Source organism: Haliotis cracherodii, unplaced genomic scaffold (assembly GCF_022045235.1).
Source record: "Haliotis cracherodii isolate W230 unplaced genomic scaffold, xgHalCrac1.p SCAF_16, whole genome shotgun sequence".
Classification (NCBI taxonomy): Eukaryota; Metazoa; Mollusca; class Gastropoda; order Lepetellida; family Haliotidae; genus Haliotis; species Haliotis cracherodii.
In genome coordinates this window covers 25446689-25473663 of record NW_027266271.1, presented here as the reverse complement: position 1 = coordinate 25473663, position 26975 = coordinate 25446689, and the positions used below count along the sequence as shown (strand labels likewise).

Genomic DNA, 26975 nt, shown 5'->3' with positions numbered 1-26975 from the left:
ACTTCTTCTCCGATTGGCTCATTTTTTAATACCCTCCAGGCTCTGTTATAAATAGAGAGTCGGTACATCTGCACCTTAATACATACTCTTTAAATAGGTGTTGAAGTGCTTGGATACTTGAGAGTGAGGATCGAGTGTGGTATTTATTACAAGGTACGGAATCAAAGCTCGACCTATACGTAATACGCTCGTTATCAATATCTACTTAGGCATTGCTCCAAGGATATATACTGTCTTATCTCATACATAAAGATGAATCGGGCTTGAAGCATATCAACATTGTCTATGCCACTATAAGGTCACATAAACGTTCCATCCTAGCTCTGTAACGAAGACCCCGTGAAGAGCCGGGTTCGAATTGGTCTTTAGCAACATATGTTTGGATCGGGTTATCAGGCTCGCTGACGTTTTTGACCCATGTCATCGTGTCTCAAATGCATAGATCGATGTTCATGATATCACTGGATTATTAGGTCCAGGTTCCATTATTTACAGACCGTGGTCATATAGCTTGAATATTACCGGGTGCGTCGTTAACAACAAACTTTAACGTACAGGGGGGCCATTAAACCACAGATTTATATTAACATAAAATATTGATAAGCATATTATAAATATCTTATAAACGTGTCAATACGAAGCGCCAAAATTCACCGAGTAAATTAAAAAAAAGAGAAAACGCATGTAAAGGATTAAATTCATATCAAACAAGTAAACGTCAAATTATTCGGGTTTTTTTACATTTCAGAGCCAAGTACGATTGACATCGTAGAAATCAAATCAAATTTCCAAATTATTTGGAAGTATGTTGTTTCATTTAAAGTGAAGAATTGAACAGAATAGAAGAATTTGTCTCTTTCTTTCATTCGTTTTTATTTTTGGGGGGTTACTAACAAGCGGTTTTACCATGAAGGAATAACTTGACAATAGGCACCGACCTCTGAACTCGCTCAAAGGTCATCTTTCATTGGTCATTATATACACGTATTTCCCATCCTTGGAACGCCGCAAAGCAGTGTCTTACATTACAAAGACATATCTAGAAAAAGATTCACCTTCACAATATACTTGATCCACGAGGACAAAACAGTGATTAAATGCATAATTGTAATATGGCCTGATTGTACAAAGTCAATATGAACGGGTTTCAGGCCAATCAGATTGTCCTTTACAAAATATGCATGGCTTGGTTTTTACATCCGGGCTTCTGTATAGGTGATTATTGGAGTCGGCCATGTTGAATCACCAATAGTGTTTTGAGCTCCCTGTTTCTATGTCATTCAACTATCGTGCAAGTGTTTGTGAACGTGCATTGTTGACGATGACGTATTGGACGTTGTTAAACCCGAAAGAAGCAGCTGCCATTAGCCTCAAAGTGTAGATTCGATTGTTGAGCTCGTCAATTGACGGGCTATCTTCCTACAGGTCAAAATGAAGTTTGGGGTCATGATAATCGCGTTTGCAGTTTCTCAACAAATTTGTAAGTACTCCTAGTGAAGAAATTAACTAGTATTAATTTCCGAAAATGTTATCGCCTGTATGTACGTAAGACATTGGATTCATTAACACTTAAAGCATGAGCGCTGTCGCCATTTAATGGCCTTAGCCTTGTTTCACACAGCCCATCCATTTCTGACGCTTTTTTCTGTTGTCATTTGTCAATAACATGCTGCGATGTGATATAGCCTCTATGTGTACATATCGCATCGGTTAACGTCATTGTCATTCCAATAACTGTGGTATAACGTAATGTATTGTAGATGTATAGAAACATTGTTGCACAAATTATTACAAAAGATGAAAGCGCTGAAATATGTATCGTTTTATCTTCCGATGAATGGCCACATTGTTCTTGTTGACAAAGCAGGTTCTACAGTCCTAACCAACAATATGTAATACTAATAGAGAAATTTTGTCACCATCGTTTATTTGTTTAATGATATGTTTATTAGCCGTTTGTTTGTTTGATTTGTTAGGTTTAGCACCCGGGATTTTCTAAACAATGCTAAAATTGAAATTTGTAAGCATGTTATTGTTTTCCTCTTTCTTTTCAAAGAACATGTCAGTAGACCTCAGAAAAAAGTAGTGTATTAGTGAATGATAAAGCATAACTGAATTGTGTTTTTGAAGTTTTGATCATGGTAGAATGTGTGTGAAAAAACATTGCTTCAAGAATTATTCTAAAATAACAGTAAAAATCAGCATGTTTTCATTCAAGAGATATTTCAAGAATATAATTGCAATTGGTATCCATGTTCAATTTTAACATAAGTAACTTCATAGTTTGTCCTGAAATTCTCTCTTGAGTTAAGTTGATCAAACTTTGCAATGACCATCAAAACATTGTGTAATGTAAGGACACTGATACATTAGCATGATTAGGGGCTGCCTCAATGATAAATTAAGCATTATTTGCACATACCCTGTTTGATATAGACTTAATCATGTTAATAACAGCAGCTGTTCTGTGTAAATGGGACAATTTGATCAAACCATCTTTATGGCTCCATTGTTGCATTTTATAATAAGGCCAAATGTTGTGTAAATCTTGTATGTTATCATACACAGTTGAAGAAAAAAGATAAAATAAAAATAAACCATGGTCGATGAGAGAGTGAAATCCTGACACAATAGATAAAGAAAAACTTATAGAACTTTGTTAATTCTGCCAAATTCTGGAATTATTATGATCATTAACCTGTATTTCAAGTTGAAATTATTTGTTTTGTAACACCCACTTTGGCCTAATAACATAAACATACACAATGGTTGTCAAACAATGACCCCTTTGTCCTGTTCACATATTTCTTAACACTAGTTTGTCCCAGATTTGTGAAAGAACACTTCTTAGCTATTAAACAAGTTACATGGAAAAATGTGCAATACAACCAACTACTTTTCAGATCACCTAAAATATAAGATATGTTCAATCACAATATTGAAGTGTTATACAATTAGTTTGGGAAAATGCTTACACAATTAATACCTAAATATACAGGGAGCATATTTTTGTGTATATCTGTTTCTTAATCATGAAATAAGAAAAACCATAACTATCCACTGCCAACATACATGAAAGTACCATTTCATTGGATGCATGTTTCCCCAGTGTATATAAGCTGTGTCATATAAAGTATGATGTAATGGGTAAGATGCATGTTTCCCCAGTGTATATAAGCTGTGTCATATAAAGTATGATGTAATGGGTAAGATGCATGTTTCCCCAGTGTATATAAGCTGTGTCATATAAAGTATGATGTAATGGGTAAGATGCATGTTTCCCCAGTGTATATAAGCTGTGTCATATAAAGTATGATGTAATGGGTAAGATGCATGTTTCCCCAGTGTATATAAGCTGTGTCATATAAAGTATGATGTAATGGGTAAGGTGCATGTTTCCCCAGTGTATATAAGCTGTGTCATATAAAGTATGATGTAATGGGTAAGATGCATGCTTCCCCAGTGGTATACAAGCTGTATCATGTAAAGTATGATGTAATGGGTAAGATGCATGCTTCCCCAGTGGTATACAAGCTGTATCATGTTAAGTATAAGGTAATGGCTGATGTTTTCAGTGGAAACATGAAGGGAGTATATTGATGGTGCTGAAATAGCTTTACGGTTTAGAGAAGAATGAACCTTTGAATTAAAAAATGGGTTTTGATGTGTTGTATTTTCTAACTGCACATAAGGGGACAACCTCTGCCTGTCATGTTCCAAATGTTCGAACATATGGAGGCAATAACATCATAGAAGTGTAGCAGAAATAAATTCACCAAAGTTCTCCTAATTGTCCTTCTTTTTTTTTTATTTATTTATTATTTTTTTTAAAGGAACATTAAGTTGGGCATGAGGTATCTAATTTAATACCTGGGAGTATGAGAGCAGCGGTTCATTTGAGCCGAGATGAGGAGAAATGTACCTGGGTATTTGGGCTTTGTGAATTAAGGATAGTCTAAAGATATCCATAAAAATGATTATTAGTTTGCAAATATAGTACAACCATGCTTTTCAGCAACCCACCTCTTCCTCCACTCCACAACCATCCCCCCATAACAAGGCCTTAAACAAAGGAAGATATCATTTATCTACATGTGAGACGGAGACAGATTTTGTGGCCATTTCAAGTTGAGTTACGTAATCCTCCTGTAATTCTGGGTGTTATGTTGCAGGTGCAGTGGACAGTGAGACGGAGACAACGGGTCGGAAGTGTGCCAAGTACAACCATAAATGCACCAGTGATGACTGCCCGACTGTGGAGGTCTGCCAAGATCCCAAAGGAGTCACCAAGGCCTCCTTCTGCTACGCCTCATGGATAAACACGTCCAGTGAGATTCAGCTGGTAATGAAAGGCTGTTGGCTTAATGACAAGAGTTGTACAGGACTTTCCAAATGTGTTCGAACACACACCGTGAAGCATGTAGACTTTTGTTGTTGTGACGGGGACATGTGCAACAGTGAGATTGAGGCTAATCCAATTGAGCAACTTCCCATCACGACTACCAGTGAGCCTGGCATTGTTAGAAAAACGGGAGACGAGCAGTTATTACGAACAATAATGTATTCGATTGTACCAATCATTGGGGTTTGCTTCATCGTTGTGGTTGTCTTCTGGATGTGGCGGCGACATCAACGCAACATCTACATGTACCATCAGCAACTGCCAACAGTTGATCCAATTTCGGCAACGCCATCAGAAATAGCCTTGTGCCCCCTTCAGCTGATAGAGCTCAGGGCGCGTGGACGGTTTGGCTCTGTGTGGAAGGCGCAGCTACATAACGAAAACGTAGCTGTGAAAATCTTCCCACTACAAGACAAGCACTCGTGGATGACCGAACAAGAGATCTACAACCTGCCGCAGATGAACCATGAGAATGTGCTGCACTTCATGGCAGCCGAAAAAAGGGGAGATAATTTAAACATTGAGCTATGGCTTATCACAGAGTTCCATGAAAAAGGTTCCTTGTGTGATTGCCTGAAGGGCCGCGTCTTAACATGGAGTGATTTGTGCAAGATTGCTGAAGGAATGGCCAGGGGCCTGGCTTACCTCCATGATGAAATCCCGGCCAGCAAGGGAAGTGATGCCAAACCAGCCATTGCTCATCGGGATTTCAAGAGCAAAAATGTTTTGTTGAAAAATGATTTGACTGCTTGTATTGCTGACTTTGGTCTTGCTCTTAAGTTCGAGCCAGGCAAAAATCCCGGAGAAACCCATGGTCTGGTGAGTGTGAAGGGTTTGGGAGAATGTTGTTGTAGGGTTTTAGTTCTGTTGTTAGCCACATATTACATAATTCTTTTAGAACAATAGTAGCCCTATGGTCAATATTTCACAATATGCCTGCTCGGCTTATTACTCAGGGGAGACCCGTGAAGATCCAGAGTAAAAAAGGTCTTCAGCAACCCATGCTTACCGTAAAAGGTGACTATGCTTGTTGTAAAAGGCGACTAACGGGATCGGTTGGTCATCGATCCCAATTGTGTGGATCAATGCTCATGATGTTGTCAATCACTGGATTGTCTGGCCCAGACTTGATTATTTACAGACCGCCATCATGTACCTGGATATTGCTGAATGTGGTGTTAAACAAAGCAACCAACTCAGAGGGCACAGGTGGCCCAGTTTTCTGAGGCGCTGCAATTCACTGAGTACTGTTGCATCCCTTGGACATGCCAGAAACCAAGCGACACAATTCACTGTGCATTCTGTGATTGTGGATTTGAATCCCAGTTCGCTCAGATTATGTCTGAGACCTGCATCACTTTGCACTTTCCTCCCACATTAAGCTGACACACCATGATATAACACTGGAGTACTGTTCAAAGAGATGTTAAACCACTCACTCACTCACTCACTCACTCACTCACTCACTCACTCACTCACTCACTCACTCACTCACTCACTCACTCACTCACTCACTCACTCACCCACCCACCCACCCACCCAACCAAACACTCACCCAACCAAACACTCACCCACCCTCACTCACTCACTCACTCACTCACAATGGCAAAAATTAAAAATCAAATTGAATTTTGTTATGGATTGTCAATTTTATAAGGTTTCTCTGGTGTTTACATTTTAGATTTACTCCACAAAAATGAAACTATTCTTTATTATTGTTTGTCATACTTCCCCAGCCAATCAGTGTTTAGTATTGACTGGCACATATGGCAATATATGATATATGTTATGCCGCATGTCAGGGTATACAAACCAATTTTGGATCACAAATATTGTTTTTCCTAGTATGCCTTTTATAATGTTTATAGACACATAGATTATTATCCTAGATAAATGCCAGTTGTTTTCTTTATCAACCTCTCCTCCTTAATGAGGACTGATAATGATTATTGATATCAACTCCTTAAACCACCGTCTTTGGCAGGTGCTTGCTGGTCAGGAGAAATGTATGTTATGGTTGACATGTTACCCTTGTTACCAATATGTGTTTCTTTTATCACATCAGGCATGTCACCTATTCTTACAACAGTTTACAGGGCTGGATTCATCTCTATTAAACATGCACCAGTGCATCCTACTTTCGAAAAATGCGACCTAATATTTATTTATGTACATGCACCAAGTGCAAGTAGACAAAATTCAAAGTTTTGCCTGACTATCCTTACTTGATAAATGTTTGGGACTACAGTGCATCCTGCTTTTGTCTGGTGCAACTAGCTTTTCATGTCAACATCTACCTGATGCAAGTTAAATCAAGTTCTTTGAACCGAGCCCTGTTTTGAAGACCCATGAAGATCTGGGTTAGAACTGGTTTTCAACCCATGCTTGTCATTGGAGGCGACTAACAGGATCAGGTGGTCAGATCTGCAGACTTCCATAGAACGATGCTTATGATGGATTGTTTGGACCATACTCTTATTTACAGACTGTTGGCATATAGCTGGAATATTGCTGACTGCGTGCGGCATTAAATAACAAATAATGTTTTGAATTGGATGCTTTTGTTAAAAGTTGACCTATATGTTTGCAGGTGGGCACCAGGCGTTACATGGCCCCTGAGATCCTCGAGGGAGCCATTTGTTTTAACAGGGACGCATTTCTCAGGATTGACATGTACGCATGTGGCCTTGTTCTCTGGGAGCTCATGGCAAGGTGCAATGTACTAGGAGGTAGGTGTCTGCTCCAGTGTTCCTGCTGGCTTTTGAAACTGCCAGTCCTGCTGGACTGGAACTCTAACAATTACCAGGCTCCTCTAATTTTTGTCAGTCCCAACATTAAACTAATGGAAAAAACATATGACAGTTACCTGCTTTTTATTCTGTTAACATCATATTCAATTCTTCTCTGAAGTAACTTAGTTAGATCTACACATCATTAACCAAAAGTTCAGTTACCAGGGGTTACAATTTTCTCTTTTTTATTAATATTTTGAGACAAAGTTGCTACGTGTATATTTTCAAGCTTGCGCAAAGCAAAATGTTATTACCTTGCACTAAAAATAAATCCTGATGGTAACAGACAAGCAGACTTCGTTAAAACAATATTCTTATATGAATATCGCCGATATTTTGTTCAACAAAGATTTCTCAGATATATTGCCATGATATTGCTGGAATATTGCTAAAAGCTGCGTAAAACCAAACTCACTCACTCACTCTTGACATAGGATTACTGTTGCAACATGCCAGTGGTGGGAATGAACTTAAAATATTCCCTAAAGTAAAGACATAGCCATGGAAATAGCCATTTATTCATTCAAAAGAAGGATACCCGTGAAGATCTTGCTTGTCGTAAGAAGCGACTAATGGGATCGAGTGGTCAGACTCGCTGACTTGGTTGATGCATGTCATTGCGTGGATCAATGCTCATGATGTCAATCACTGGATTGTCTGGTGCAGGCTCAATTATTTACAGACTGCTGTCATATTGCTGGAATATTGCTGAGTGCGGCATTAAACAACATACAATAAAAAATCAATAGTAGGATTCCATAAACTAGGTTTCTACAGGAATCAGGTAATCCAAAATTGAATCGGGAGTTAAGATGTCTCAAACACTTTCTTACTTCATCTAATATCCCTAAATTAGTCAAAAAAGTCTAATAAATAATTTGGTATAGTTTGGCTAACACAGCATTTTTTTCATTCTTTCCTCCCATAAACAAAATGGCGCTGTGCCATCTAGCAGATGACAGTTATCTGACGGACAGATAATCAAGAGGGTGGGGCTAGTGGTGCATTATGGTCCTGAAAGACGTCGCTGATGTCGTAGTGTTGTCTACAGTTTTTTGTATTAGTGAGTCAGTAAGCTGTGAAGGAAGTTATTAATGTTAACTTATTTATTTATAAGACTTGACTTCGATTTATTTTTGTGTTTATAACACTAAGTAGTCTCCAGGATAACATTCGACAACCTGACTTCGACCCCCATGGATAGATCCCTAGTAATCTATGCATGTTGGCGATTACATGGATTGAGTGGTCCAACTGTGTGACGTAGCTTATTGTATGTGTCATCAACCCAGGTGGCATGGGGCATTGTTCATAATATGAAGGGGGCAGGTGCTGCTATTTATTGTGCAGAGTTGTGTCCCTTGAGCACGCCAGGAACCTATGATTGTGGTTTTGAATCCCACGTAAAGCTGTCACATTGTGATATAACAGGAGTACTGTTCAAAGCAATGTTAAGCTCTACTCACTCATAATATCAATGCTGAGTGAGGCATTAAGCAATTGAACTGACTGGAGCTAGTGCAGATTTCTATCCCCACAGAATAGGAAGATCAATGCCATGCTCTTCTCCCTATGGCCCTAATTATCATGATTAGAACTAGTAGCCTCTTTTCACTTTGTGTTGAAGAACTTGAAAGGGCTTCTAGAGTCATTGTAATAACAGTGGTAGTATTTTGGATTAAAAAGTGCGATTTGATCAGAGCTCCAGATTCATTGATGGGTCAGTGCAGTAATCCATTGGCTCTGAAAATGAAGGACCTGGTATCCGAGATATAGGGGTGGGGAGCAAGTGGATAGTTTGTGGATGTTTTTGTCAATTACCCAGCTCTCTAATCTGACACTATGTTTCATGTTTGGAATTCGGGTCTTTTCATCATTAGTGTTAAAATATGTCGATAAAGATGGGTTTTAATTGCCATGGTTTCACAGAGTTACCTTAACAGGCAGCTAAATGGATCAGGTGGCCAGGTACACTGACAAGGTTGATCACTGTTGTAGACCAGTGTTGGAAATATTGAACCCAACAAGACAGTTGGGCAGGTGACCCATAAGTGTTGTCTGCCCATCTTCAAAGTTACCAGCCCGCATTCAGACAATATAAATATTGAAAACTGAGAGATAAATCATGTTTTGATTCAGTTGAAATTATGCAAACAATTACTTGAGAATCTAGGAGTCATAATAAAAATGAATTCATAATAGTCGTGCAGGTGGAGGAAAATTTCATGCAGCCCGACAGAAAAGTTGGTCTGGCAGGCAGTTATTTCAGACACGGGTGGTCTCAATTACTTACAGGCGTCCGCCATACAGCTGGAATATTGCTGAGTTTGGTGTTAAACAACACACAAGTCATGTAGTTTGGACTACAGAGCTTGGGTGCTGAGAGACAGAGGATTGTCAGTTTGCTGACTCACGGACATGACCTATGACCTCTTGGGAAGGCGAGGTTCTGGGATAGAATAAATCCAGAGTTTGTGGGGGATCATGCTTCGTGTGGTTGTTTTGCAGGATAGTCCTGTAGGAGACCAGGGTGAGGGGATAGCACAGGTCAGTATGCCGAATATTGCTAAGAGTGGCATAAAAACGGTAGTGGGAATCGGTGATTGACAGATCCTGTACATGTGAGACATAGCAAATGGCTGAGTTGGCCTGCTTCAGGACACCTGCACTCAGCCCCCTGACACAGCTGATGTCAGGCCTGTGATACATGTAGGGATCACGGATGGTCTACACCACCACATCTCTCTGTGTCCCTCAGCCCCCTGACACAGCTGATGTCAGGCCATGTAGGGGATCACGGATGGTCTACACCGCCACATCTCACTTTGTCCCTCAGCCCCCTGACACAGCTGATGTCAGGCCTGTGATACATGTAGGGGATGATGGATGGTCTACATCGCCACATCTCTCTGTGTCCCTCAGCCCCCTGACACAGCTGATGTCAGGTCTGTGATACATGTAGGGGATGATGGATGGTCTACACCGCCACATCTCACTGTGTCCCTCAGCCCCCTGACACAGCTGATGTCAGGTCTGTGATACATGTTGGGATCACGGATGGTCTACACCGCCACATCTCACTGTGTCCCTCAGCCCCCTGACACAGCTGATGTCAGTCCTGTGATACATGTAGGGATCACGGATGGTCTACACCGCCACATCTCACTTTGTCCCTCAGCCCCCTCACACAGCTGATGTCAGGTCTGTGATACATGTAGGGATCACGGATGGTCTACATCGCCACATCTCACTTTGTCCCTCAGCCCCCTGACACAGCTGATGTCAGGTCTGTGATACATGTAGGGATCACGGATGGTCTACACCGCCACATCTCACTTTGTCCCTCAGCCCCCTGACACAGCTGATATCAGGACTGCGATACATGTAGGGATCATGGATGGTCTACACTGCCACATCTCACTGTGTCCCTCAGCCCCCTGACACAGCTGATGTCAGGCCTGTGATATATGTAGGGGATCACAGATGGTCTACACCACCTCATCTCACTGTGTCCCTCAGCCCCCTGACACAGCTGATGTCAGGTCTGTGATACATGTAGGGATCACGGATGGTCTACATCGCCACATCTCACTTTGTCCCTCAGCCCCCTGACACAGCTGATGTCAGGTCTGTGATACATGTAGGGATCACGGATGGTCTACACTGCCACATCTCACTGTGTCCCTCAGCCCCCTGACACAGCTGATGTCAGGCCTGTGATACATGTAGGGATCATGGATGGTCTACACTGCCACATCTCACTGTGTCCCTCAGCCCCCTGACACAGCTGATGTCAGGCCTGTGATATATGTAGGGGATCACAGATGGTCTACACCACCTCATCTCACTGTGTCCCTCAGCCCCCTGACACAGCTGATGTCAGGCCTGTGATACATGTAGGGGATGATGGATGGTCTACACCGCCACATCTCTCTGTGTCCCTCAGCCCCCTGACACAGCTGATGTCAGGCCTGTGATACATGTAGGGATCACGGATGGTCTACACTGCCACATCTCACTGTGTCCCTCAGCCCCCTGACACAGCTGATGTCAGGTCTGTGATACATGTAGGGATCACGGATGGTCTACACCGCCACATGTCACTGTGTCCCTCAGCCCCCTGACACAGCTGATGTCAGGTCTGTGATACATGTAGGGGATGATGGATGGTCTACACCGCCACATCTCTCTGTGTCCCTCAGCCCCCTGACACAGCTGATGTCAGGCCTGTGATACATGTAGGGATGATGGATGGTCTACACCGCCACATCTCACTGTGTCCCTCAGCCCCCTGACACAGCTGATGTCAGGCCTGTGATTCATGTAGGGATCACGGATGGTCTACACCACCACATCTCACTGTGTCCCTCAGCCCCCTGACACAGCTGATGTCAGGCCTGTGATACATGTAGGGATCACGGATGGTCTACACTGCCACATCTCACTGTGTCCCTCAGCCCCCTGACACAGCTGATGTCAGTCCTGTGATACATGTAGGGATCACGGATGGTCTACACCGCCACATGTCACTGTGTCCCTCAGCCCCCTGACACAGCTGATATCAGGCCTGTGATACATGTAGGGATCACAGATGGTCTACACCGCCACATCTCACTGTGTCCCTCAGCCCCCTGACACAGCTGATGTCAGTCCTGTGATACATGTAGGGGATGATGGATGGTCTACACCGCCACATCTCACTGTGTCCCTCAGCCCCCTGACACAGCTGATGTCAGGCCTGTGATACATGTAGGGATCACGGATGGTCTACACCGCCACATCTCACTGTGTCCCTCAGCCCCCTGACACAGCTGATGTCAGGCCTGTGATACATGTAGGGGATGATGGATGGTCTACACCGCCACATCTCACTGTGTCCCTCAGCCCCCTGACACAGCTGATGTCAGGTCTGTGATACATGTAGGGATCACGGATGGTCTACACCGCCACATCTCACTGTGTCCCTCAGCCCCCTGACACAGCTGATGTCAGGCCTGTGATACATGTAGGGATCACGGATGGTCTACACTGCCACATCTCACTGTGTCCCTCAGCCCCCTGACACAGCTGATGTCAGGTCTGTGATACATGTAGGGATCACGGATGGTCTACACTGCCACATCTCACTGTGTCCCTCAGCCCCCTGACACAGCTGATGTCAGTCCTGTGATACATGTAGGGATCACGGATGGTCTACACCGCCACATGTCACTGTGTCCCTCAGCCCCCTGACACAGCTGATGTCAGTCCTGCGATACATGTAGGGATCACAGATGGTCTACACCGCCACATGTCACTGTGTCCCTCAGCCCCCTGACACAGCTGATGTCAGTCCTGTGATACATGTAGGGATCACGGATGGTCTACACCGCCACATGTCACTGTGTCCCTCAGCCCCCTGACACAGCTGATGTCAGTCCTGCGATACATGTAGGGATCACGGATGGTCTACACCACCACATCTCACTGTGTCCCTCAGTCCCCTGACACAGCTGATGTCAGGTCTGTGATACATGTAGGGATCACGGATGGTCTACACTGCCACATCTCACTGTGTCCCTCAGCCCCCTGACACAGCTGATGTCAGGTCTGTGATACATGTAGGGATCACGGATGGTCTACACTGCCACATCTCACTGTGTCCCTCAGCCCCCTGACACAGCTGATGTCAGGCCGGCGATACATGTAGGGATCACGGATGGTCTACACCGCCACATCTCTGTGTCCCTCAGCCCCCCTGATACAGCTGATGTCAGGCCTGGGATACATGTAGGGATCACGGATGGTCTACACTGCCACATCTCACTGTGTCCCTAAGCCCCCTGACACAGCTGATGTCAGGTCTGTGATACATGTAGGGATCACGGATGGTCTACACCGCCACATCTCACTTTGTCCCTCAGCCCCCTGACACAGCTGATGTCAGCCCTGTGATACATGTAGGGATCACGGATGGTCTACACCGCCACATCTCACTGTGTCCCTCAGCCCCCTGACACAGCTGATGTCAGGACTGCGATACATGTAGGGATCACGGATGGTCTACACCGCCACATCTCTCTGTGTCCCTAACCCCTGTTATTATCCAATGGTCATGGGTTGAAATCCCAGATTCAAGATCTTCATCACTTCAGGCTTTCCTTGCACAATATGCTAGAACGTCATGATATAACTGAATTGGCTTTGTTTATTTTTAAGACACGCTAAGTATGGGAATATTGCTGAATGCGGCATTAAACAACAAACAAATACACTACTGTCACTCATTCATTCACTCACTCACTCACTTGCTTGCAGATGCTGAGGAGTACCAGCTGCCATATGAGGAGGAGATAGGTCCTCATCCAAGCTTAGAGGAAATGCAGGACCTTGTCGTCTTAAGAAAAGTGCGACCCATCATCAAGGACATCTGGCACACACATCCAGTAAGTGACATTATAAGGAATAGATGTTAGACAAGTGGTAAAGTGCTGCTCAGCACGCCAAAGTTCCTGTTTAGAATTGGTCTTCAGCAGCCCATGCTTGTCGTAAGAGGCGACTGACAGGATCTGGTTGCTGACTTGGTTGATTCATGTCATTGTAAACCAGTTGCGACTAACGGGATCTGGTGGCTGACTTGGTTGATTCATGTCATTGTAAACCAGTTGCGTGGATCAATGCTCCTGATGTCAGTTTCTGGATTGTCTGGTCCAGACTTGATTATTTACAGATCGCCGTCTTGTTGTTGGAATATTACTGAGTGGCTTTAAACAACAAACAAGTTAACAAAACTGTTAACATTTGGTGTCGAGATAGTTGGGCTATGATGTTGCACCTCCTGCTTCACAGCTGCGGGGGGGGCGGTCGGGTAGCCTAGTGGTTTAAGCGTTCGCTCGTCACGCCGAAGACCCGGGTTCGAATCCCGACATGGGTACAAAGTGTGAAGCCCATTTCTGGTGTCCCCCCGCCGTGATATTGCTGGAATATTGCTAAAAGCGGCGTAAAACCAAACTCACTCACTCACAGCTGCAGCTCATTTTTAATCATTTCCATGTATCCCCTCTTTAAATATTATGTTGCCAAATAATATCTGTTTGTGTATGACTGTTAGAGATGGTTCATATTTGTCTCTGCAGGGCGTTGCTCAGCTAATCTGTACAATAGAAGAGTGCTGGGATCACGATGCTGAGGCTCGGTTATCGGCAGCAGGCGTGGAGGAACGTATTGCCGTCTTGGCGCGTACTGTGAACATTTCTACCTCTACAAATCACCTCGTTCCTTCTGTGGCCATCATCGGCACCGAGGAAGACATGCCTGCCAAAGACTCAAGCATCTAACTATTGGGAGCATCTATGATGATACGGGTGTGCCAAAACAAGCGCCTTGGACGGAGGCGAACTGGTGACAGACCAGACAGGAAGTGACTGGGTGTAAGTCCATTGGATTGTGGGTAATCCAGTAAAAGAATTTAATCCACGGTCAACTTGATACAGTTCCGGCTGGCAGGTTTAGTGCTGTGTGTGGATTAAATCGGACTGTGATCTTCACTTTGGGTTGTTGGCCGCGACATGGTGCGCAATGATCCATTTAATCGCTGGATCATGATTTTTACTGTAACATTGTCTGCAGCCAGTCTCCAGGGAAGAGCTGAGGCCAGGACTTGTCATGACTTCATTAGGTTGAAGGACTACGTGAAGATTTCCTTTTCATCAAGAGTGATGGTCAATTTTTGAAAAGTAGTGAATCCAAACGTAACGAAATCTTTACATTAAAAGAATCATGTCAATACTTTGACATAATCAAGTGAGAGACAGCAAGCTACAAGTTCATCAATTTTGTCTGTGTCAAAGTTGGGATGTGAACCTCCAGCAAATCTTCCAACTAAAGTCTCGTCACTGAAAGATGCAAACTGATTAATGTCACAAGTATTTCCTTGCTATCAAAATGTCTCAAATACAATTTGTGATGTACTTTACACATAAAAAAACCTTGTCATTGTGAGTCAATTTCCCTACAGACGTTTTGGAAACACTTTGGAAATCACCTTAATGACAAGTGTTGTTGAAACTCCCACTTGATCCTACCTTGCTGATCAGTAATGATGTAGTTGAGGACATATGATCAACATTGATGTGCTTACAGCTGTAACGAAGAGACATGAGGACAGTGTTAACCCCTTCCATGTGGGACTGCTGCTGCTGTGGCCAGCTAGAATGTACCTTGATAGACATCAACCGGGCAGGGGTTAATACTGGGTTGATTGTTCAAGTGCCATACTCCAGTGATGCTGTAGTTGAGTGCTGTTACCATTGGATACTGCTGTTGACAGACTGGACAAATATATAGTGCTGCTATTTGGGAGCCCTTTTTGAGGCAATCGCTGATCTTAATCCATAAGGAACTGCAGTCAGTACTCATGATGAATGACATATAAGGAACGTATCGGCACCTTAAGCCACTAGTTCGAAACAATATATATATTCTGGTCTCGTAAGCTGAACAAATCATAGTCCTATCTAAGTGAAAAATCACTAAATGACAAGTTTTGGGTTAGTAGAGAAAAGGTTGCTAGCACAGACCGAACTGTTTCTAGAACACTTGGAATCATTTTTTACAGACATTAACCTGGTATTTCTGAATTGATTCCGCCTGGGCATTTATGTTGCTCAAAAGAAGTTAAAGAACACCCGATTCTGTCACGTGACTATTGCTAGTATGTCATGGCATCATGATCAACTGTGATCATATGAGACATTTGTGTGTTCTTTAAGTTCTTTTGAGTTGTATATATTCTTACCAAAGACAGTAGCAGTATGATCAAGGCTCGGTTGAGATATTACCTGCAGTTTCTAATGGAGTAAGGTCAAGTGCTCCTAATGCCATCAGGGAATTTCCTTGATTGTTGTATTCTGTGGTAATTGTGTGTACAAAGTAGAATTATGTGCATCTTTAACCTTCAGAATGCTGAGTCTACACTTTGTTTCAGGAGTAATTATTTTAATATGAACTGTCTATAGCTTGAGTTCTCCTATACACTCATAACCTTACATGTGTACATTTTAAGAAATGTATGATGAAATCTATACAATGAAATATTAATCAAGACAAATTCAGCTCTTCCTTCCGTCAGCTCTTAGGGTTACCTTTATATGCCTGAATGGTTGTGTGGAATTGGTTGTCACATTAGGATTTTTTTAATCTGTTGGTTTTATTCATTTTATGTCCTTTTATAGTCTTTTGAGTGTGCAAAATAAAATGGCAGTACCTTGGATGATACACTTGAAAGAACTGTCATACTGAAGAGGGACCATCTCAAAAGTTGTTTCTGACATTTAGTCAAAGAAATGTAATTTGAAGCAATTGTTGATATTTCATAAAGTGACTCGAACAAGATTTTTGTGAAGTTCTTGCTAGTTCTTGCCCTGTTTTGGTTATTCGATATGACTTTTGAGAAGGCCTCTTACATTCTTTTTGTAAATCTTGTACATATCTTCATGAAATGTGTGTAGACATGGAGACTCTGTATGGAGGAAGTATTGATACCGTAATTATTGTTGTAGTACAAATAAACAAAATGTTTGTCAGCTTTTGGGGGGCATGTAAGAAACACCTAAGTTCAGTATACTTTTTTATTATTAACTATTTTTATTGTTTTAATAAGATACTGTTTTTAATGATGTAATTAACCTACAGATGCTAGCAGGGTTATAGATATAACCCTTCTATGCAGATATTAATATTGCATTTGATTAATGTCTGTATTCTGTTATTGAAACTGAATTTTATCAAAAGTGTTATGTTTTTAATGGGAGACAAAAAAACAACATGAAATTTTAAAGTTTGTTTCCATATTTTGTGTGTTTGTATTATTGGAATAATTGTCTCTTTCTTTGTGGGCCTGAAAAGCACATGCAGAATGCACATCTTGATTTTCAAGTTACTGTGTGTTTCTGAAATAGTTGTATGAAGTAATTGTTCAGAATTTAACATTTTTGGTCAATTTTGAGAATATTTTGAAATGGTCACTTGTATAGTAATAACTTCATTTCCTGACATCACAGTATGAAATCATGATGTGTTTTGAGAATGCTTTTCAGTTAAACTGATCCTGAAAAGAATTGTGAAAGTTAGGATTTACATTTTGAGTGCTAGAATTCCTCTTGATTCTGTGTATGGATATGTCGGTGTCTATCAATCTGGGTATGTTGTACACTGTTGTCTTGTTCTATAGCAGTGTTTTCTGAAGATGAAAAACATCCAATCAGGTTTAGCAAAGATTAAAACAAACATTGAATTATATGCATTTTCATTCATGACTAATTGTTAGTGGGACTAGATGCTTCAGGTCATCTCTCAGCCTGTGTCGCTGTTCGTATCCACTTACCAGTGTTGTTTTGCATACAAACCATGTAATTCAAGTTTTCAAGAAGCATGAAAGACATCACTATTTTGATGACTGTATTCCGTAAGGTCCAGAGTCTCTTCAAAGGCTGTTCTAAGAAAATATGGGGGGGAAACGGGTGGCCCAGTCATCTAAGGCACCATGATTTGCTGTGCAGAGTTGCATCCCTTGGGGTCACCAGAAACCTATGACTGTGGGTTCGAATCCTGGTTCACCGTGATTATGTTTCTAGGTTTGTCAGCACCATACCCGTGCTCGTGGGTTTCACTGAAGTGATAAACGTCTGAGACCTGCATCACTTCGGGCTTTCCTCCCACATTAAGCTGACACGCCATGATATAACTGGAATACTGTTAAAAGCGACGTTAAACTAAACTCACTCGCACTAAGAAAAAATGTTACTCGCCATGGAACAGGATTGACTAAGATACGTTTTTGTTTCAATAGACCCAGTTTTCTTGATATTAATCACTTTGTACATATGCCAAGAGTCGGATCATGTACATTGTTTGTATAAGGGACACCTCATATTAACTGGGTATTCTTTACTTTTATATCTGTTTCAAAATGAAGTTAAAGATTGTTGTCGAAATTGTTACTACAAAAATCTTAATGATATTAATTTTGAGTACGAAAATTTATGCATCTTGTGCATATCATATACAGGCTGGTAGGAGTCACTTGTTTGGGGGAATGACGAACAGTTTTTTGGCTTTGTTCTTATCAAGGGCAGAGGAGAATGACAGAATGTATAGTATCTGAGATGCGAAATACATGTCCCTCAACAGATGATTTTCATTTATCCTGTCAAGTGATTTCAAGAGATGCGGACATGTACTTCTCTGTGTAACTCTAACTGTTGCCCAGGCACTTGATGTGGTTCTACAGATCATTAATTGTCCAGTGCTCATTGCACGACATTATTACCTGTTTGAGCGACACCTTCACAATATGTTTCCATTCTTTCTTTTAGAACATCTTTTATCCATCTATTTGGGAGTACTTTCAATGTTTTAGTCCTTGTTTACTGTTTTGGTCCTTACATATTTTTTGTTAAAATTTTAGAGATTTGTTGTAGGAAAATACTGGTAACTTGGCACATGCATTCTTTTTCGACTAATACTAGTCAATTCCTAAAACTGTAATATGTGCCTGACAAACTTTAAAATTATTATTTTATTTTTAGCACTCATGGCATACATTGCTTTTATAAGCCATATCAAAATCAGTTTTAATGAAACTATTTATTTGTACTCATTTTAAGGCCAATCTGGTATTGTGTTGGCTTGTTAAAGTACATGAAACCTGTTTCTAGGGATTACACGGTGCGATGTGTGTATTTGTGTGTCTACTTTGTGTGAGTTAGTGTATATACAGGTAGGATTACTGATGGTCTGCATGTCGTCCTTGTTTGATGTAACTAGTGCACAAATAGGATATCAGGCATTGTATTTGTGAGAAATGTATTGCACTTTGTCGTTCATGATAGTCTTCAACTTGCAAACATGAAGGCACTTTTATGCTTCCAATTGTGCAGTTGTGACACTTTTCTTCTCATTTTAGAAGGTCAAGTGAACAATTGTGCTGGCCTGCTTGTCTTCTGTCTGTAGACATCTTCTCAGAAAGCAGTGGCCAGATGAACTAAAACAAGCCTAAATTTGTTCGAGGTTCTAATTATATTTCCAATATGGCTGTTATTGCAGCCATAGTGAAAACTTCCTTTTAATTCATTACTCTGCTACCTTGAAATGCAATTTGCTGCGCATTCTGATTTTGGCTGATTTGATGATCCATGTAAACTCGCTTAAAGTCCCTGAAAATTGATTTCTGGCTCCTTAAACTTGTTAACATCTGCCCTAATGGTTAAAGCGTTCACTAGTCACCCCGAAGACTGTTCGATTCCCCACATGGGTAATTTGTGTGAAGCCCATGTCTGTGTCCCCTGCCATGATATTGCTGGAATATTGTTAAAAGCAGCTTAAAACCATACTCCTTCACTCCTCCCTTCTCTGTCGATTGAAACTACAGGAGTGAAAGCCATGGCTCTTACACTACTCCCATCTAGTACGTCATATATCTATGACAAACTTCCAACGCAATCAACAATGTAGTGATACGTCTCCATTTGAAGTTATCTTTGCAACCTTGACATAACCCCATCCCTACCTCCTATGCATCTAAATGCACAATGTTTTTACAGTATTTGTGTTTCCAAGAATACATGACAGAACCTTACAAGCTTCAAATCTTTGAAAGGCATTTACAAGTGGTGCACATAAGGAAGAGAATTTATTGATGTCAACGTCTTTATTATGAGGAACACAACATTTCAGTGTGATCATTTACTCCTTCATCAGGTGACATGACCTGATGAAGGAGTTAGCATATACTCCGAAGTTGACATCCATAAATTCTCTTCCCCACAATCTTGTCTTCATGTCCAATTGAGCTACAGAGATGGCACCGTGCTTGGGAGATTTTTAGAAAAACTTTAATATTTAAATTAATATTCTGAAAAACAATTCAGTAAGATTAGGCTGCAGAACCTCCTCCAGGTGTGTGTACGCTCCAGGTGTCCCCTGTCAGGATGTCTCTGTATGGCTTAACAGTTTACAACTGCTTGATGACATATCAAGGTAGAGAGAAGATGGTGGCAGACTGGGCTCTGTCTCTTACTACTTCCTCCAAAGGTGCCTTCATGTTTGCTGTGTTTGAGGCTATTTAAGCCAGTTTCCTCGGGTTCAACACAAGGTACAATTTAAACTCAGGAACATGTTTATTCAGATTTTAGATTTAAATTATGATCTTTAAAGTGTGAATACTGTGTTCTCTTCCCGATCCAGCGGTTTCACTGTGTCCCATGCCAAGTCACATGACATAAAAAGGTCCCTCGCTGAAGTATGTTTAACCCTTTCCGAGATATCATTTTTCACAATTAAGCAGCTTTTGTAAATGGCTGTTTAAAGGGTTGAGATATATCAATGCAGGTGTAAAGTGAAAACAGAACAAAAGTGCATGTATATCTGAATGATATATTGTATTGAGTATGCCGCTGTCATAATGGTTGCATTGCACCTTAAATCATGATAGGAAATTAAATGGAGTAGCAACAAAATGTCTGACGTATGACCTCCATGGTTCTTCTACCTCATTTTCTAATATATTATTATGCATGTGAACTGGCTGTTCCTGGCTATCTTACCACATACAAACATGTCATATTTGTTTTATCAAGTATTAAGAGTTCCAACATGAATATTCTATGACAGATTATACCCCGGCTTCTCGGCCTCAGTGTGTTCTCATTGAAAAGTATTCATCATGCTACTTTGGAATGTAAATGACGAGTTGTTAGTTCTTTCTTTTCATTCCTATAATGTTATTTTTTTTCCACAAGACTACCAAATGCCCAAGATTATTTTATGACTAGCCATGATTCCAAACAATCAGTCAATAATGATTGACATCTTGTCATCTTGTACATTGTCTTGTGGGTTGTAGCTTTGAACAACACTGCATGTTTTCGTTTCTGATATAACTTCGAAGTACTAAATCAATGACTTTTATAAATACAAATTATATATTTATTTGGAGTTTGTGTTATCAGATATGAGTCAGAGGCTTTGTTTGGGATTTACGGTACTATTTGTTCAGCTGAATCCATTACATACTAGTATCAAGGAAAATATGTATGGAATGGTATAATTTGGAATACAGTATTTTGTTTGTGGCATTGAATTGACTCAGCTAGCAGAGACCCTCCTAATATTGTTGATACTTTTTTCTTTTTTTTATATTGTTGATACTTGATGAAACAAATATTACTCAATTCCCAGATTATTCTTGAAGGGACCTGTGGAGGGATGACAGGAAATATGGGCTTTCTTAGACATTTGTCAATCTAGACTAGAGTGTAAGGAGGCAAGATAGAACACTCGTTTTAAACAAACTTGTTATGAAATCGTTTTGATGGAAATCAAAATTGCTATTTGATATCATTGTATGATGTAAGTGTTTCGTCTTCTACAACAATGGATGTGCTTATCTAGTCTTTGAGTAACAATGTTATACATTACCTGGCTGGGCTATGTTTATTGCCCTTCGTATGGCTTCAGAAGGGCTGTGGATAGTGGCATCATTATTTGTCTTGACAAGTGCATTTTCTTTAAAACTCTAAACCAGGAAATCAGGAACGAACTTAGATATTGACCTTATTTTCATTGTGTTGACCTTCTACACAGTATGAAACAGGGAAACTGTATGCAATGGTACATGTCTCTTGTTATTCTGTGTGAGGCTATTTGTACATAGGTGTTTGTCCTCCTGGTTGGCCCCAGTTGATTTGGCCAGAGTGATCCTATGTTAAAGTTAGTGAGAGAGAGCAAGCCCTTAATGATACAAAAACTGGCAGCATCAACAGAAAACTGGTACTTCACATTTCGTCCAATTATTTGTTTCATTTTGAAATTTTCAATTTAATTGTTTCTTTGATCTGTCTGTGCAGCAATTCTTTGCCATGTTATATAGTTTGTCATGTCCCAAATTTGAATATTTAGAACATTGTTACAAGTACTTGTTTGGGAACTAATGAGAAAGTAAATGGTTAACTTACTGTAGACTCTGATAAGCATGTTACCATGGTTACTGCAGTACTTGTTATTTGCTGTTTGATGTTATAAAATGGCATGCAATTAGTCATCGGAATCAGGTCAAATATTTCTCTCATTTGAAGTCATGTGTCTCCCACTGTAACCTGATCACTGTAGGAGAGGACAGTATGTTTAGTGTTGGCATTGGCCCACAACATATTTTACTTTGAAAAAGAAATCCGGGTATTATTGACATTAAAACATTATTATGAATTTACAATAAAGATTTTGTTTAAATTATTATCAATGTGAACAGTCCTATGTTGGAATTCCAGCTCTGGTCCATTTCCTTGACATTGTAGTTACAGCTGGTTGTGTTTCTTCTCAACATCTCTTCTTTTCATGAACATTGGATTCTACTGTCCCGGTGCGATTTAACGTGGAATAACGATGATAACAGCTCCTTTAGACGGATATATACATTGATAATGCCCTGCTGTTAACAAGCCACCTTCAGGGTGCCCCTTCATGGGAGTCCCTGCTCCCAACACCAGCAACACTGGCAGTCAATGATCTTGTCCACAGTAGAGGAGATTTCTATTTTTATATACACAAACGTGGACAGGATCATTGCCTGAGATGTCTGTGTTTTTGTCCTAAACTTCAAAGAGTAACATTACTCTGAATTGCTCGATCTCAATTCACTTTGACTTTTGATGTCTGACCTTGACAGTTTGTCATACTCTATGTTAAGGTTGTTGTGACCTTGACTGAACTTTGACCTCCAGTATGTTCAGACTTTAAGAACAACAGTGAATTGGGACCGCTTCAAATCATTAAGCTCCTTGCTATAGAAATTCACTGTGAATTTTCCGACTGTGGATGTTTAATGAATACGCATGTATAAAATGGGCTGATCGAGTTGATGAACGGGTTTCTTGAATGCTTATATGTACGTACAGGTATTTATCTTTAGATTGTCATCAATAAACTACAGTGTTTGTTAATAAACATCAATATGTATAGATATGCATTTTTTTGTTTTTCTCCTGTTGGGATTCCAGTTTAGAATAGGTCCACAGCAACCTATGCAGGTTGTAAGAGGTGAGGGTCAGGCTCGTCATGTGGTTGATTGCATGTCATCACACCCAGATGGCTTGGATTGTTGTCGACAATATCAGTCACTGGATTGTCTGGTCCAGACTCAATTATTTACAGGCCACTACTATAGCAAGCTGGAATATTGATGAGTGGCACAGTTTAAATCGTCAGTTTTACAGTATTTAATTTTGGTGACATGTGATTATAGGTATCTTCCAAAGTATTAATTATGCTTTGTTGGGGACGGTCGGGTAGCCTAGTGGTTAAAGGGTTGGATCGTCACGCCAGGTTTGATTCCTGACATGGGTACAATGTGTGAACCCCATTTCTGGTGTCCCCCTCCGTGATATTGCTGGAATATTGCTAAAAGCGGTGTAAAACCATACTCACTCACTCACCCACTGCTATGTTGACTTTATTTGCCTTGAAGACAAATGGCTGTGAAGACAATTAAAATATATGTATTAATAAATATCAACATTTTCTTCCCATCGACAAATCGTGCAACATTTTGTTGGTTGATAGCTGAGGTCACAAAGTTCTACAGTGTAAACGATAAGGCAGGCAGTATAATGTATTATCACCCTAAACCGAACTGTGTACTAGCCTGATAACCCAACCTGTAGCACATATCTGAAGCCGACATGAATGTGATAAACAACATGGAGATAGTATGGTTATTGTCCACCTGTCAATCACAGATCGCAGTATTCATCGGTTCAGACACAAATCTGGTATGTGTGTGTGTGTGTGTGTGTGTGTGTGTGTTGTGTGTATAGTGTGGTTTCAATATCGTGTACCCTATACATCACGCCTTGTACACACGACGCCGTAGGGAGTCGGGTAATATACAACTTGAAAAAAGGTTAAGCACCCCCAGAATTTTCCCAAAGACGAACGAAACAAGTGCTGGAATGAAATAACTGACTAAATGAGGTCGGATAAACTGAGGATTAGCATTTAGTCACGATATTGTAGCACAACCACAGGTGATGTTTTCATCCCCAAGAAATATCCCTTTTTAGGCATTGAGATGCAGTGTTTATACGACGATTTCGAGTGCTATTCCTGGATAGAAATGTCACTTCGAGTCCCTAGATGACATTCGTGTCCAGATGACGGCCTCCACCCTGCGTCTCATCCATCCCGTCAGACGTCGGATCTGCCAAAGGGGCAACGGCAGCCACTCACGATTGAAGGCAGCTTCCAAAGTAACGCATGTTCTGTACAAGAGGCTCCAGTGACGCCCAAATATGTCCCAACTGTACTCCAGCTGATTCAGATCTGGCCTTATTGAGTCGTATTGAGTCGTTACAACGATGTTCTTGGGGTAAGCTGTCACTGCCTGCATGGGAACGATGGGGGACTGGTTTTATCAGCCATGAACTTATGTCTTGTGGCGATTGGACAACAACTGGTTCCTGGACATCTCGGAAGTGCTGATTACCTGTGACCTCGAGGTTGCTTTGTGTGGTGACCAGGGCCAGCATGACACCCCGAAACAATAGCATGACATCACTAAACAATAGCGTGACATTACGAATCAGCGTGACAACACGAAACAATAACATGACATCACTAAACAATAGCATGACATCACGAAACAATGTAGTTAAACAACAGACAAAAAACTTGTCTGGTTATGACATTGCTACAGTAGAGCAGATGAAACTCCCGTTTCACCCCCATCAAATAGCACTGGTGCACAAGTACCCCTGGTTGTCAACACAATGCCTCTTCAAAACAAAGTTTGACAATCTGGTTTACTTTTACAAAATATGGGTACCCAAATAATGTATAAGAAACATTTAACCCCGATTTCGCTCTTGGACACTAATCTATCCATGCCCCGGGTTTTATATGTGTCTATGTGGGTCACCACCGCAATCGATCGATGTCGCTCAGGTCTTCATTAAGACTGAGGTTAATCGCTGACTCAAAGATAACTCGTGTGCTCAGAACATTCTCAAGAACATTTTTATACCATACAAGGAATAATAAGGTCCCGCGCTACTTCCATTCAGCGGTTAAGCGCACATTGTAGCGATTGGGTGCAGGGTCCATACCAAACGCCCACTAAATTTGTTAACCTATTGCAGTGGAGACAAGGTGTTGTATACAGATACTCGTTTCATCACAGAGTATTCTCGGAGTTTCCCAGAAGCTACATAGACCATAATTGATGCACGTGTCCGTCAGTGGTTTGTTCAAGTCAGATTCCCGGTAGTCTCAGCTATGCATATAAACAGTAATATCACACACCACACAGCAAATTACAAGCTGACATCGCAGTGTGGGTTCACGCTCACACTATCGCCTAGCCAGCAGTTATGTAGATGATAATATATGATATCATCCCAGAGCGTCGCCTACTCCGGTATGTGAGTATATTGTACTGGATTATTTATATAAATTGTCGGGCAAAAGAACACATACATCCGTGTTTGAATGTGGCTAAAAATGAAACAAACAAAAAATGGTTATTCGATGGTGATTTATTTTATACGGGTATCATAGGCGGTATCCCATGCATGTCAATTAGTATCTTACAACAGGTCAGCATGGCAACGTTTTGATAACGTTTGCAAGGATATCTATCTATCTATCTATCTATCTATCTATCTATCTATCTATCTCTATCTATCTGTCTCTCTCTCTCTCTCCATCTATCTATGTCTGTCTGTCTGTCTGTCTGTCGAGAGCTCGGTATAGTTCATAATCAAACACAATATATGTGGTGTAATTACTAATGTATATGTATTTATTTGTAATGTAATCGCTTATATATATATCATTAATCTGGTAGGTTATGATAGTGTATATACACCGGTGGTTGATGGTAGAGCGATCGGTTGGTCATATATAAAGCTTAACCGAGATTGGGGAAATATTTATTTAACTAATACCAGTGTTGTCATAACACACCTAGCGGTTAAACGCGACACACACACGACCCTTGCTTCGCGGATTGCCTTACTTGGTAGTTAAACTGCACAGCGGCCATTAAGTGGGTTAAGTATATGTATATAGGTCGCGCGTGATGAAATACCGAGATTCTAGTGACAAAAGATTTTTACCTTTCGTCACAACTGTGTCGATCACATAGATAATTGTTTCGAACTAATTTTCAAATGAATTCAACACAAATAGTTAAATTAAGTTTATAGAGGTAATCAAGCCGACTACGAGTGTTACTCCCCTCTGCTGACTGTTATCAGTCATATCTCTTCAGCTTGTCACACTGTCTGTCTCTTGGAATGCCGGACCTGTCCAGCGCTGGTTTTTGGTAGGGGAGTAGGAATAGATGTTCGAGACAGATTAAGATCATGAACAACTAAAGACATCTTGCGTCTTATATCTTCCTAAATAGTCCTTATGGAACACGGCAACCCACGTAGATACGTGTATAAATCACTATATACCATCTTCATAAGAGAAATACACATTTGGTTTTATAAGTGACAATGTTATATTTGTTTTATATTGAGTATTAAATATGCCATTCATATTTTGTTGTTATTCATTCTCATACTCATCAAACTTTCATCTTCGTGGTAGCTAAATCCCTGAACGGGACCAGCAGTTGACATTATTGAGGAGTGACGTTCCCGGAGGTGACGGGGCTAATTGACACATATAAAAATGGGGCCTCCCGGTTCATGATATATCTGATAACACCAGCTGGCTGCAGGTGTTGGGCCGTGGTCGGC

At 41.0% G+C, this 26975-nt stretch overlaps 1 protein-coding gene across 1 annotated transcript; it reads left to right on the top strand.

Moving 5' to 3' along the window:
* Nucleotides 1–1230: 1230 nt before the first annotated feature.
* On the top strand, nucleotides 1231–23157 carry LOC139463999 (activin receptor type-2B-like). The gene is made up of 5 exons (XM_071245490.1): nucleotides 1231–1480; nucleotides 4173–5221; nucleotides 6993–7131; nucleotides 13492–13619; nucleotides 14310–23157. The coding sequence occupies exons 1-5, from the start codon at nucleotides 1432–1434 to the stop codon at nucleotides 14508–14510; spliced, it is 1566 nt and encodes a 521-aa protein (XP_071101591.1). The 5' UTR covers nucleotides 1231–1431; the 3' UTR covers nucleotides 14511–23157.
* Nucleotides 23158–26975: the final 3818 nt, after the last annotated feature.

Excerpts from the sequence above, each read along its gene's own strand:
- LOC139463999 (XM_071245490.1), top strand. The coding sequence starts at position 1,432 with ATGAAGTTTGGGGTCATGATAATCGCGTTTGCAGTTTCTCAACAAATT. Across the intron at positions 1,481-4,172 it reads TGCAGTTTCTCAACAAATTT|GTGCAGTGGACAGTGAGACG; the intron begins GTAAGTACTCCT and ends GTTATGTTGCAG. Across the intron at positions 5,222-6,992 it reads CCGGAGAAACCCATGGTCTG|GTGGGCACCAGGCGTTACAT; the intron begins GTGAGTGTGAAG and ends ATATGTTTGCAG.